The sequence below is a fragment of the Lycium barbarum genome, chromosome 4, assembly GCF_019175385.1.
Source record: "Lycium barbarum isolate Lr01 chromosome 4, ASM1917538v2, whole genome shotgun sequence".
In the NCBI taxonomy this organism is placed as follows: domain Eukaryota; kingdom Viridiplantae; phylum Streptophyta; class Magnoliopsida; order Solanales; family Solanaceae; genus Lycium; species Lycium barbarum.
Window position 1 is genome coordinate 57,148,231 of NC_083340.1, and position 14,109 is coordinate 57,162,339.

Genomic DNA, 14,109 nt, shown 5'->3' on the forward strand with positions numbered 1-14,109 from the left:
TGGATAAGTGGGACTAAAGGATAGTAACCACAAATAGGGACGTGAAGTAAGAGAGAGCATGATCAGGCCCTGCAACGATACGAAGAGATTTCCAGCTCCCGAGAGGTATATAAAGGGATAAATGCATAGTTATACTAACACAGTTGCCTTGGAAACGGAGAAGCTTTCCTAAAAGATGATTTAAGAATAGAATAGATTTGCACATTTAAAGGAATATTTCACGAACTTCAGGGTCGATACTATAAAATAACAAGTGGAGAAGGGCGCTCGGGGAGGAAGGAACTCAAGGAAGGTTTGAGAATTAAAGTAGGAAAGGTACACTAATGGGCTGGTCAAAAGGAGAGGAGAGAAGAAGAAGGGAAGAAAAGAAAAATTGAGCAATCACCAAGGACAAGCGATAGGATAATGAACTAACAAAGCTAACCGGGAGATAGTACATCAATGACATGGGATGAGGATAAGGAATACCGAGATTCGATTATAAAGGAAATAGAAGGATGTATGGGAAATATTCATGAGTATGGACTATCCTTGGAGGCAGGAAAGAGAAGAAAGAAGAGAGTATATTTTCAAGGATTTCACGACACGAACAAGAAGTGGCAGAACACTAGAAGAACTACAATGCATAGGTGGGATGCAAATAAGTAGTCAAGGAAAATTTCGGATAAGTGAGCTAAGTGAATAAAAGGATTGATAGTGGAAGTGGAAGAGTGTAGCATATTAACTCTCAATGATATATTGTAGAGATAAAGTGAAACCGAAAAGTCAAAGTAAGAAGAATTTCAGTGATAATAGTTGTGGAGGAAGACGAGGGATAAAAAGGGAAAAGTGTAACCAAACGCTCCATAGAATGTTTTGATGGATTCCAATGCCCTCATTAACCCATTGATTCGGGAAATGTTCAGTCGTAAAAGGTAGAAGTAGAAGGGCCTTAAAGAAAATGCAGCGAGAATGGATCTGTAATGCATAAGCACTTCATTTGAATGCAAAGCCCTCGATTAGTAGAAAGGAAAATAAGTCAAGCTATGCGATGAGAGAATTCCGGTATTATAAGAGACCAAAAGAGTTGGAGGATCGTTAGGTTTGGCCGAAGATTACTGATACTCGGGAGTTACTAGTGTATAAGAACACCCTTAAAAAGGGGGGAAGAGCAGATCTAGTCCTGAAATAAGGTATGGCATTGTCAAAATTCCAAGGAAAGAAAGATGTTAGCTTAAAGAGGCCAAAATTTGGGACGTAGTGGCATATCAAGAATGCATTAAGAGGGAGCAGAGAGGAATTAAAGATAAGCATACCACAAAGCAGGTATGAAAGGGAATTACAAATAGATCAAGAGAATTCTTCATGCAGACATGAGATATGATATTTCTAGACCAAGGAAATTTGTGTCGCACCTAAATAGGCATCGACGTATCCTAAAAAGTAATAAAGAGAGCAAGAAAGGTCTGCAAGCTAACTACAAAGAGAATGACGAAATGGATGATGCTTACAAAGGACACTTTGGGTTACAACGGAAGAAAATCTTGATATTAAAGGAAAAATATGATAATCTTAACAAAAGGAGTAACGATAAGTGGTGTGGCTATCTCTAAGAGAGGAAGAACGATGTGGGTGCAGGTAGAAAGGCAGCAGCATCATCAGAAATTAGAAAGTATATCACGAGTCACTAACAATACTCAGTATAATGGTATGGATTATAGAATTATATGAACCATCAGCGTAAGGTTATGCCCCGTAGATGGGAATGGACACCCCGAAAAGCCAACAAGGATTGACAGCTAACTAAGGGATCACTGGAATAAGGAAGTCAAGGGTAAGTATACCATATGGATGTTAGAAAAGAAGTTATGGTAAAGTGAGAATTGCCCTAACTTTATAATTATAAGTTATATTACAAGATTTGAGCCAAAAGAATTAAAGGGAGAGTTTTCACAAGAACTCGAAGATATTGTGAGCTATAGACCAGTTCGAACTATGATTATTAGTTCATCGCAATATATAATCCTGCTACGAGGAATAATAAAGATGGTGATGGAACATTAGGAACCCTTAAGAGATTGTATTGAGGATATGGTTATCACTGATCATGGAAAGGAATTAAGAAGGATGGTTGAAGAAATTTAATTGTTAAGAGTAAGGATTTGTCAGTAGCAAAGTACCGCTGAACAAGCAACTGGACGTTAGTATAAGAAAATTTACGATGAATCAGAGAGCTTGGCTGATGAATTATGAGGGGATAATCTAGCACGTATCTAAGCTCAACCAGTACAAGTAGGGATAGCCAAGATAGTATCAAAGGAGTCAACAAAAGAAAGTGTTGTATTCGAGCAAGGGAGTTATCCGTTAATAAAGAAATAAGGAACGAAGAGGAAGGACGCTCGCAGGATGGGGAGTAGTAGTGGCGTGGCCAGTTAAACCACAGGAACAGAGACAAAAAAAGAATGAAATACTAGTTCACTTGTGATTATATATATGAGGAATGAGGATTGTACGACTCACAAATGAATTTGATAAAGAGCTGAGAAGAACGGGACGAAACTGACCTAATTATAGTATAAGTATACGGTATTCGAACAAAAAGATTCAACAAGACTATTAAGTATTGGCGAACTACAGCATTCGAGTACGAATGTTTTTAAGGAAGGGAAGGATGTTACACCCCGTACCTTCGAAGAAGCATTTATTAAATTTGAAACATAAGTATGTTGAGTTATAGTTAATTAAAACCACTTTGGAATATAAGTAAGCATTATTAAGTATATCTAATGAGTGAATGATATATATAAGGTATACTAGAAGGTTTTCTAAGGAAATGAGTGGAAGAAATGGAGTAGTACGACTTTGGAGAAAGGATGGATAAAGTTTCGTGTGAAAGTTTTGGTCCAACTTGAGGGAAGAATATATCTTAGCATATGAAGTGTTTTAAAGTGAAACAAAAGACTAAAATGAAGTTCGTCGAGTCTAGTTTCCAACGCAATAAACCGCTTGTCGATAGGACATCAGAGTATAGAATTATGGACGTTACAATTTTGGCTGACAAAGCCGAAACGCGTGCTACAGTAACTGCTACGGTACTAACTTGCTACAGTGACCCGTCCCGAATTTGAACCTTATAAAAGGGGCAAAACCCCATTTTTTTCACCAAAAATCAGATTTTAGAGCCCAGCACATATAGGGGTATTTTGGTCATAAAAAGTTGAGAGAATTGAGTGATTTTAGCTAATCAAGGCTTAGATAGTGCGTAGTTGTGATCACGGTATTATTTTGCGTTGGATTTGGCTTGGATTCAAGGTGGAATCTTGAAGATATTATCGTTTTCACAAGAAAAAGGTATGAATCTATTTTTTTGGTACTGTTTAACGCTTATTTACAGAGATAAAGCCGTTAAATAATGGTGTAGCGAATTTGTGAAGGGAGAAATGGGATAAACACCATGTGAGGTGTTTTATGGAATACTTTGATGTTATAAATTATGTTATTGATATTGGTATTGTTGTTTTTATTGGTTGTTGTATTGAAATTTTGGGCTAGGCATATAAACCAAGGCGATGCAGCCGAAATTTCGGCATATTCTAGAAATATTTATTTGAAGGATTAAAACAAGTGTATAAAGGTGAGTCTAACAATAGTATAAGTTTTCTTGAATATAGATTTGCGAGCCTGGGAGGAGAAGCATTGAGTAGTTAAAGTTAAGGCGACCAAAAAGGTATGTTAAGGATCGTCCCTTTCTTTCAAAGGCATGATTCCTATGTTATGATTCCATAAATGTTTCCATAACCTCCTTGTTTCTAAAATTTAGAAGTTCATGATTCAAGGGCATGACTCCTGTCCTGATAATCAATAAATGCTTTCCGAAATGTCCATATTTTCCAAATCAGAGATTTATGATTCTGTAAGCTCTTATGACAACAACGATGGACATGTTTTTACAATAATAATGATGATGTCAAAGATGATAAAATTTATATGATGATCATGATGACGACGATTTCATGTTTAAGAATCTCGAATTCAATGTGAATATGAGAATGTTGAGCTACTTCTTGATTTTCTCCATTTTATTCATTGATGATGACCCTATTTCTAAAGGTTCCAAAGTGTATGAATTGACGCTTTATGAGATTTATGATCTTATTCTATGTTTTCCCTTGATGTTATTCTTCGTTGATAGTCTCCCCTCATAATACTAGTTCCTTCAAGGTGAGACATGACGATCATGATATTCCATAATACAATCGGAGGTTACCGACCTTACGTCACTCCGATAGAGTTATAGCTTTTCATTGGACTCTCATGCATGCTTTATATATATGTATATGTACGATTACACCATGCCTATATGGCCAGGCAGCACTACTACGGTGGGCGTAGTGGGCGGTTATGCATAAGGATAATAACACCGTGCCTCGACGGCCGGGCAACACCACTACGGTGGGCGTAGTGGGCGGCTATGGATAATGATAGTAACACCGTGTCTATATGGCACGGGCAGCACCACTAGTGGGTGGCGTGAGATGGTTACACCGGATGCGGGCTAATGATTATGCTACATATATGTATATGAGAAATGTTTTCTTTAAAGTTAAGCATGCATGGTATCTGCCTTAAGAGGCAATCATATGTACAGGTTATTTCCTTACCTCATGTTATGCTCTATATTTCTCATTATGTTATTTTTCATGATCGGTATTTCTTACTATATTATTATTCATGCCTTACATATTCAGTACATTACTCGTACTGACATCCTTTATTGTGGACGCTGCGTTCATGCCCGCAAGTTCAGATTGCCAGCCGAGTAAGCCAGACTAGTAGAACCTCTTTCCAGTTCCAGCCTGCAAGCTCCATTTGGACCGAAGCTCTAGTCCTTTGGCATGCCTTTTGACATGTACATATATGGGTATGGCAGGGCCTTGTCCTGTCCTTTATGTAGTCTATATTTCATAGAGGTCTATAGATAGTGTATATATAGTGGGGGTCGTCAGGTGCTTTCAGTTGTCCCTTAATTTTGGTGAACAGTATATACGGTGACCAAATTAGTTTGCGTTGTCATCCTCTCCTATCATGCTTACATATACATATCCATATGCATGTTTCATGGAATTCTGAGATAAGATCAATCGTATAAAAGCTACCGCGAGCGGTACCAGTGGAATATCAGTCAAAGTGGGACACCAAGTTATTTAGTACAGAGTGGGAGTGAGTTTAGGGGTGCTCGATCAGTAGTGATCAGGTGCTCGTCGCGGCTCATCGGTTTGGGTTGTGACAACTCCGACTGAGTAGTGGCTTTTATTGGGCTCTCATGCATGCTATTTACATTATGTACATGTATTTAATATATTTATGGATTAGGCCGTTCGTTCCACGACAATATAATATATTTTTGGATCGGGCCGTTCGTTTCGCGGCAATATAATAAATTTATGGATCGAGTCATACGTTCCTCGACACTAACATATGATATTTATGGATCGGGCCATTTGTTCCTCGGTACTAACATATATGGATCGGGCTACACATTTCGTAGCACTATATTTATGGATCGGGCTGTACGTTTCACAGCACTAACATTTAAGGGTCGGGTTGCACGTTCCGCAACACTAACACTTGTATTATATATATACACACATATGTGCTTACTTACATATGATTTTTAAGATTCATGCATTACATATTGTACGTTCTCAGATGACAGGTTACTTCTACTCTCTTTATATTTCCATCCTACTTATGTTATTGCTTCTTGCCTTACATACTCAGTACTTTTACCCGTACTGACGTCCCATTGTACGGGACGCTGCATTTCGTGCTGCAGTCTCTGACAGAGTTATTGGAGAGCAACCGCAGTAGGACTTCCAGCTTCAGCGGTGTCAACAAGTGCCACTACTCCGGACTTGCTATCTTTTGGTACTTTTAAGTTAAAGTAATATATGTTTATATGTACATTCGTAGAGGCTCAAGACATAGTGGGGTATGTAGATACTATGTATGGTCTTGCCGGCCTTGTCTAGGTTGTGATATTTTCCTGTAAGCTTTGCCGGCTTTATGATACTCGTGAATTTGTAGTGACCTTGTTGGTTCACATATGTACATATATGTTGGATTATTGAATATTTCTGTGTTGGGCCTTTCTGCGTGCAGGTGTTCTCGGAGTTATAATATATGGTATTCAAAGTAATCGTTAAGTCAGGTGGTTCCCGACCTATGAGTGGGAGCCTGTCATACCTCTTGTTGGGGGTCTGACAGGAAGAAGAGGTGACTGAGCCCTACTCAGGATGAAGACTGTTCTTCGATAGAGCAGTCAGCTATAAAGGCTCCAGCATCGGAGCAGTGTTAATATCAGAAACAGGATAACACTACCCGATGGCCATAAAACTAAACTTCAGGTGTACCAACAACATGGCCGAATACAAAGCATGTATTCTCGGTCTCAGAATGGCATTGGACATGAACATACAAGAGTTGCTGGTAATCAGAGATTCCGACTTGCTCATAATTCTGGTGATAGGAAATTGGGCGACCAAGAATGAAAAAATACTGCCATATGTGAATCTGGTATAGAGACTATGCGGGAGATTCAAAAGCCTCAACTTCAAACATACTCCAAGGGCTCAGAACGAGTTCACTGACGCGCTAGCTACAATAGCCTCTTTGATTCAGCACCCCGAGAGTACCAACATTGATCCGCTGGAGATCACTCTGAAAGAGGAACAGGATCACTACGCCCACGTCAAGGCCGAGCCAGATGGCAAACCATGGTACGCTGACATCAAGGCATACCTAGAGAAATGGGAGTATCTTCCAAAAGGCTTAGGAAATCAGAAGAAAAGCATCAGGAGACTAGCTAATGGATTCTTCTTGAACAAAGAAGTAAGAGAACACCCAACCTCAGGGTATTCAGATGTGTAGACGTCGAAGAGGACACAAAATTGCTTAAAGAGGTACACGCGGGGGCATGCGGACCTCACATGAATGGATTCATCCTGGCCAACAAGATTTGAGGACTAGATAATATTGGATGACCATAGAGCATGAATCTTGCAAATTTGTGGAAAAATGCCATCAATGCCAGATACACGGAGACCTGATCAAGGTTCCTCTGACAGAACTGCATGTAATGAGCTAACCTTAGCCATTCATGGCATGGGAGATGGATGTCATCGAACCCATCTAGTCGCCAGCATCCAATGGACATCGCTTCATTTTTGTCGCCATCGACTACTTCACCAAATTGGTGGAAGCAACTTTGCACAAGTCAGTGACCAAGAAAGTTATGGCTAACTTTGTCAAGAACAATCTCATATGCAGCTTCGGCGTGCCCGAGTCCATCATTACGGACAATGGAGCCAATCTAAATAGCCTTGTGATGAAAGACATCTGTGAATAATTCAAGATAACTTACAGGAACTCTACCGCCTACTGGCCATAGATGAATGGAGCTGTAAAGGCTGCCAATAAGAACATCAAGAGAATCTTATGGAAGATGATCGATAACTACAAGAATTGGCACGAGCAGCTGCCTTACGCTTTGTTGGGGTACAGAACGATAACCCAAACGTCTACCTGAGCAACCCCGTATCTCCTTGTTTACGGTATCGAAGCGGTCATACTTGCAGAAGTAGTGATTTCTTCACTAAGGATCATTCAGGAAGCAGAATTGAACGATGCAGAATGGGTTAGAAACTGCTACGACCAATTGGCCATGATCGACGAAAAGAGAATGGTGGTAGTATGCCACAGACAGCTATACAGACAGAGAATGTTTAAAGCTTTCAATAAGCGGGTTAGAGACCGACTTTTTCAAATTGAACAACTCGTACCCAAACGAGTCTTCCCCCACTAAGAAGAATACAAAGGAAAGATTCCGCTAAACTGGCAAAGACCATACATTGTCAGGAAAGTACTTTCAGGAGAAGCCGTGGTCCTATCCGAGATGGATGGACAAAAATGGCCCAAAACTATCAATGCAGACGCACTCAAGTGATACTACATTTAGGATTCCATTTGCTTGTAATTGCATTTTTATTTCCCTGTAGTCGTATCTTTTGCCTGTAATCGCACTTTTGTAAATAGAATAGGGAAAAACAATCATCTATGTAATGAACTACGCAATGACCTGACTTCCGCACAGTGCGATACGTAGGCAGTCCATATAGGACCCAGTCGCATTATTAGTAGAAACCAAAACTCAATTAATTTATTTTGAACTGCGTTCGACCTGATTCCTGCTGCGACAAAATACGTAGGCGCTTTTAAGATCGGTCATCACAAAAGAGAAACCCTTAGGAAACCTTAGAGACATGAAGTCAGAAGGAATCAACAAGATCAGAATATAAGGATCGACGCAAGAATCAGCCAACGTCAACCCTACGCTGGGGCAGAATTTTTGAGGAGACCTTAAAAATTCCCGTTGAAAGCAATCAACAAAGAAGATGATAATCCTAGACCGTACACTGGGGCAAAATTTTTGAGGTTCCCTAAACAAATCCTACAGAACAAGACAATGCAAGAGTCAATCAACTCAAGACTTGAAACCAGGGGAGAAATTTTTAGAAAGATCTCAAAAATTCCACCAGGAATACAGCAACAAGACCCTTTGGAAGGCTAGAAGACCTCGTTCAAAGATGCATGCCATGACATTTAAAACAAAAGAAAAGATTTTCAAAGAAAATGACACGTATTTTATAACTTTACCTGTAGATTTTTCAAACAAAATTAGCATAAGTTCACTCTAAAAACCATCTCTTGAAATACCGAGTCCAAAAGGAATAGACTCGGAGAAGCAACCAAGAGAAGATAACAGATGGGAGGACAACGACACTAATCGGCCTCTTACGAAACTAACTACTTTTTTGTGGATGTAGGCTTCTTGAAAATTAAGCCGGAAGGCAGATACGTTATCAATCAGTCTACCCATGACGAAGCGCGAGAGGTAAACTCAACCGGATATCAATGGCCAAAAAGGTCAAAACAGAACGAACAGAAAGAGCACAGCTGACCAAAAGGGTTATGTTAATGAACAACAAAGACGTATTTGACCACGAGGGTCACACAATGAGTGGATGCCCAAAAGACTAACCACAAGGGTCATAAGAACAATGGGTGCGCATAAAGATACAAGTCGACCGAGAGGGTCACCGAATGAACACAAAGACATATCTGACCAAAAGGGTCACAAGAATGTATGGCAAAGACATACCAGACCACAAGGGTTAACAAAACAAATGAACAACAAAGACGTATTCGACCACGAGGGTCATAGCAAAGAATGAAGGGCATATCTGGCTACCAGGTTCACAGCTAATACAACGGACGAAAGAAAGATCATCCGGCCAAAAGGGCTCTATCTGTCATCTGCATGCCGCAAGGGCCATTCATACAAACTGCCATAAGGGCCATTCATACAAACTACCACGAGGGACATTCTTGCAAATTGCCATGAGGGCCATTCATATAAACTGCCACGAGGGCCATTCATACAAATAATCGTGAGGGCCATTACACACACAGTCGTGAGGGCCATTTCATTCAAACAAAGATACTGCCACAAGGGCCATGTCATCTAAACAAAATACCACCACAAAGGCAGTTCATGCAAACAGCAAACGGCGCTACAAAGGCCATCTACACAAACATGCAAACAGCCACAGAGGCTATTTATTGGAGAATCATGCTTACACCACGAGGAATATCTTCAATGTTGTCAAAACAATTGAAAAAATTAGGTACACAACCACCAGAAAGGAGTTGGCTTGTTGAACCAGACCCAGACAATTGCGGAGCAAACGTGGAACTTTTTCTTACGCTGTCGGTCAAGATAGGATGCCCACGAGAGTCAAGCTCTCCAGCCAGGATTTAAAAGACATTCGATCTCAGACTTCGCCATGATTTATTCGTTATTTGCTTTTTTTACAAAAAAAAAAAAATGCAACCGGTCATACCAACCGAGAGATCCGTAGGTATTCTCGCATAAGGGATATACTCTTCCCCCAGCGAGTCGAACTATATGTGATCTGATTCCAAGAGACCAGGGATATGTAAGCGGGCCCAAGACTAGAGAGTCAGTCACATTCTAACAACCATCCAGAGAAATTTGTGTCACAATACTAGAGATCTCAGGACTTTCCTTCAAATAACTCAAAGTCTTTAGTTGGGTCGAACTATAATTGGCTTGAATTCTCGTACAACCCGAGCTATATAGGAAACCCAGAAATCTAGGCATGACCATAGATTCGAAAACTGCGTAAAAATGAGAGATAGAATGAGTTAGGTCTACCAAAAATTAGGGTTAGTCAAATTTCGCTACTCAGGGATGGCCTTGCCATCCCCGAACACCGAAGGGGTAGTTTTTGACACCTAATTTTTGACCTCCCATAATTTATTTAAATTTCCTAGAGTCTTTTGATATTAAACGGAGTGAAGTAGGTATTTTCTATAGATCAAAAGGATTTTATAAAACTATTTAGATGATATTTCGCCATTTAATTTGGCAAAATAATTTCTATAATATTATAAATCATTTGGAAATTAATTTACATATTTTGCAACAATTATGAGACATTTGCTAAAATCAATTAAGGGAATAATTAAAAATAATTATTTATTTGGTTGTTAAGATCAATTAGCAAGCATTTTTACTCCGTTTAATTCGAGAAATTTGATTAATTAAATGAATAATCTTTTTACCCTTCAAACTTTAATTTCTACATAATCAATTTTCATTTTTGTGATTTTTAATAATTTAATAATAAATAAGATGTTTGATTGTGGTTATATTTAAAAATTAATTATTGTGTGTTTAGTTATGGCTACAATCAAAATAATCAAATGGTTAGTCAATCAAGGTTATAATTGAGATAGCCAATTTCATGGCTTAATTCAAATTAAGGCCATATTCGTAAAATCATGTCTATTTATGCAATTAGCCATATGTTAAATTATGGCTATATTTGAAACGATTTAATTGATAAGGTGTTTATTTTAATATTTGGCTATTTCGTAAAATCGTGTATTTTCGTCGATATACATATATACATGAATATACGTTAATATACATATATATCCGCGTATATCATATGTGTATATATAGTATTTGGTTTGTTCCCCTTATCATTAAAATCAGCAGAGCCCAGTCCAATAAAGGACTAGACCCGACCCAAAAAGAAAAAATGAAAAAAAAACAAAGACCATATAATGCTTATCTTCTCAGCTAAACAGACCCCTTAAGGGTTCATTGGCTCTCTTCAAGGGTTTCATCCGAATACCTAGCCACCACCCCTAGACCCTCTCTCTCCCCTCTGCCATATCTGGCACGACCCAACCGGAGGGCCATGACGGGCACCCGGAGCTTGCTTACTGAGCGCCTCTTAGCATACATCTCATAATCATATCTAGGTGAGTCACATTGCTAACTCATAATTACCACAAACTGAAAAGAGACAAGTTCCATCGAACATATGCACGTCTATATAAACATCATTAAGTATGCCCATATGTACAAGCCGACAAGGCAGCCAAAATTATATACAAAATATAAACCGATGAGGTTATAGGATATCTAGCTATGTACATCTGTCTACGAGCCTCTACATGGAGTATGTAATAGCATAAAGACTGTACAGGACCCCGCCATGCCCAAGTATGAGCAGAAAAGAATAATACCAACTAAACTGTAGCTCTGGATCAAATGGACCACCTTTATGCAATCACTGATGAAGTAGCCTAAGGGTCTGGTCCGTCTCCCTGTCTACCTGCGGGCATAAACGCGGTGTTCACAAACAAAAGGACGTCAGTACAAACAATGTACTGAGTATGTAAAGCATGAATAGCAACATGATGAAAGCATAAAGATAACATAAGATAAAGAGATTAGTTTATACCTCATAATACCTCTTAAGACGACTGTCATTCATACTTAACCTTTCTCTTGAGAAGATTTTTCATACATATGCATATAATGATACCGTACCCGGCTATATAGAGTCGGTGTGATGCGTACCCAGCCATATAGGCTCGGTCTGATATGTACCCAGCCATAACAAGGCTCGGTGTTATTTGTACCCGGCCATAATGAGGCTCAGTGTTATTCGTACCCAACTGCAGTGGTGTGCACAATAGTTATCGTACCCGGCCATATAGGCTCGGTGTCAGAAAAAAGCTATATATACATATATGGCATACATGAGAATCCAAAGGAAGCATTACAAGTCTATCAGAGTGACATAAGGTCGGTGAGTCTCCGATTACCATTATGGAATCATCATTATCACTATATCTTTCCTTAGAGGGTCAACTATCATTAGATGAGATCAACGACGATTAACAAGTTCAACAATATCATGAGAACTTTGAGAGTCATGAGCTTCTAGCATTTCTAGGTATTACGACATTATGGGTATCATAGATGGATTCACAATAAGGAAATTAGGCCTTTGGAAAGAAAGGGTTAGCCTTAACATACCTTTATGTCTCCTTAATTACTTAACGTTCTCCTCCCGAGCCCGCAAATCTACATTCAAGAGGATTCATACTAACGTTAAGTCTTGAAAACACTCTTAAGTTCAAACTAGTGTAATTAACGAGCTAGCGGAATTTGGGCAGCACTTCCCCTATTTTATCAACTTCCTCAAAATTACAAAACAACTCCCAAGAGAAATTATAACATCCACAATACCATAATCAAGAATTTATATTCAATTTAATCTCAAAATTATCCAAAATCCCCTTTCAAGTTCACCTCATAGTCATCAACTTCACTTCAACACTTTATGACTCCTCTTCTATGATTCTTTCCTCTCCAAAACTTGCTAAACCTTTAAATCAACTTAATCATGTAAATAGGATGAAGAACATACCTTATAATGGAATAACTTTACCTTACTCAACTCCTCCAAAGATCAAGTTCATCACCACTTTCACGACCCAGCCCCGTGGGCCATGACTAGTGCCCGAGCTGGACACCCATATGTACCTGTCAAACATTATTGGACTGATACTATAGGCCCTTAATTATTCACATCGTATTAACATACGCAAGATGACGAGGCTGCCACCGTTTATGTCACTATTCTACGCAAGCTGACAAGGCTGCCATAACGACAGAATATCCACAATGATCATATAGACACAACCGAACACATCTGAATACAACCCACATACATGTCTACAGACCTCTAAGAGTTTCAACAGTGAAATATGACGGGACAGGGCCCCGTCGTACCCCTAGACAACATACACATATATACACCAAAAAGGGTCTGTACCAGCATCTAGGCTCCGGAACAACGGAGCTCTCCAAGATAGCAGAAAGGGAATCCTAAGCTGGCGGATCACCAGAGCGAGTATCTGCACCTGTGGGCATGAAACGCACCCCCCCCCCCCCCCCCCCGAAGAAAGGGGTCAGTACAGAATATGTACTGAGCATGTAAAGCATAAAATACAGTAAACAGGATCATAACTGAAATAAGGAGTACAGAAAACGAGTACAATAACTAGAATACCAAAATGCTTGCCTTTGAAGCATAAATCATGCATGTCAATATCATATATCATATCCGGCCCATTATGGGACTCGGTGAACATGGTCGCCACCCCGTCTTTGGCGCCATAACACAACATACTCCATATCATAGCATAACTCCATAACACAGCATAACTCCATAACATAGCATAACACCATCATATATATATATACCGTACCCGGCCCTCTAGTGAGGGACTCGGTGAACAATGCAGTGAAACTGTGCACGGTAACATATCCTGGCCCGAGACTTAGTGAACGACATATTGAGGCATGCACGAGCAGAGTAGTGAGAAACCATATGCAATTTAAAACATTTTCAAAGACTCAATAGAATAATCAACACGAATTACCATTTGAAAATCAAGACAATAGTCGTATTAAATGCCTTTCGAATGTCACCCGGAACATATCAAACATCCCTTGAACGTCATCATAAGTATATCACAAAGCCTTATGAGTCATAGTCATATGTCACTATAGTATGAAACACCTTATAGAAGTCCAGTCACTAGTTATCATAGAGTTCCTAAGAATAGGAACGGATATATATCGACTATTATACAACGTACAGAAAACTGAAGAGGGAG

The 14,109-nt window shown here is 39.3% G+C and overlaps 1 protein-coding gene across 1 annotated transcript; it reads left to right on the plus strand.

The window, feature by feature from the left end:
• Nucleotides 1–6,435: 6,435 nt before the first annotated feature.
• On the plus strand, nt 6,436–6,909 carry LOC132637508 (uncharacterized). Its single transcript, XM_060354588.1, has 2 exons — nt 6,436–6,468; nt 6,562–6,909. The coding sequence occupies exons 1-2, from the start codon at nt 6,436–6,438 to the stop codon at nt 6,907–6,909; spliced, it is 381 nt and encodes a 126-aa protein (XP_060210571.1).
• The last annotated feature ends 7,200 nt before the right edge of the window (nt 6,910–14,109 follow it).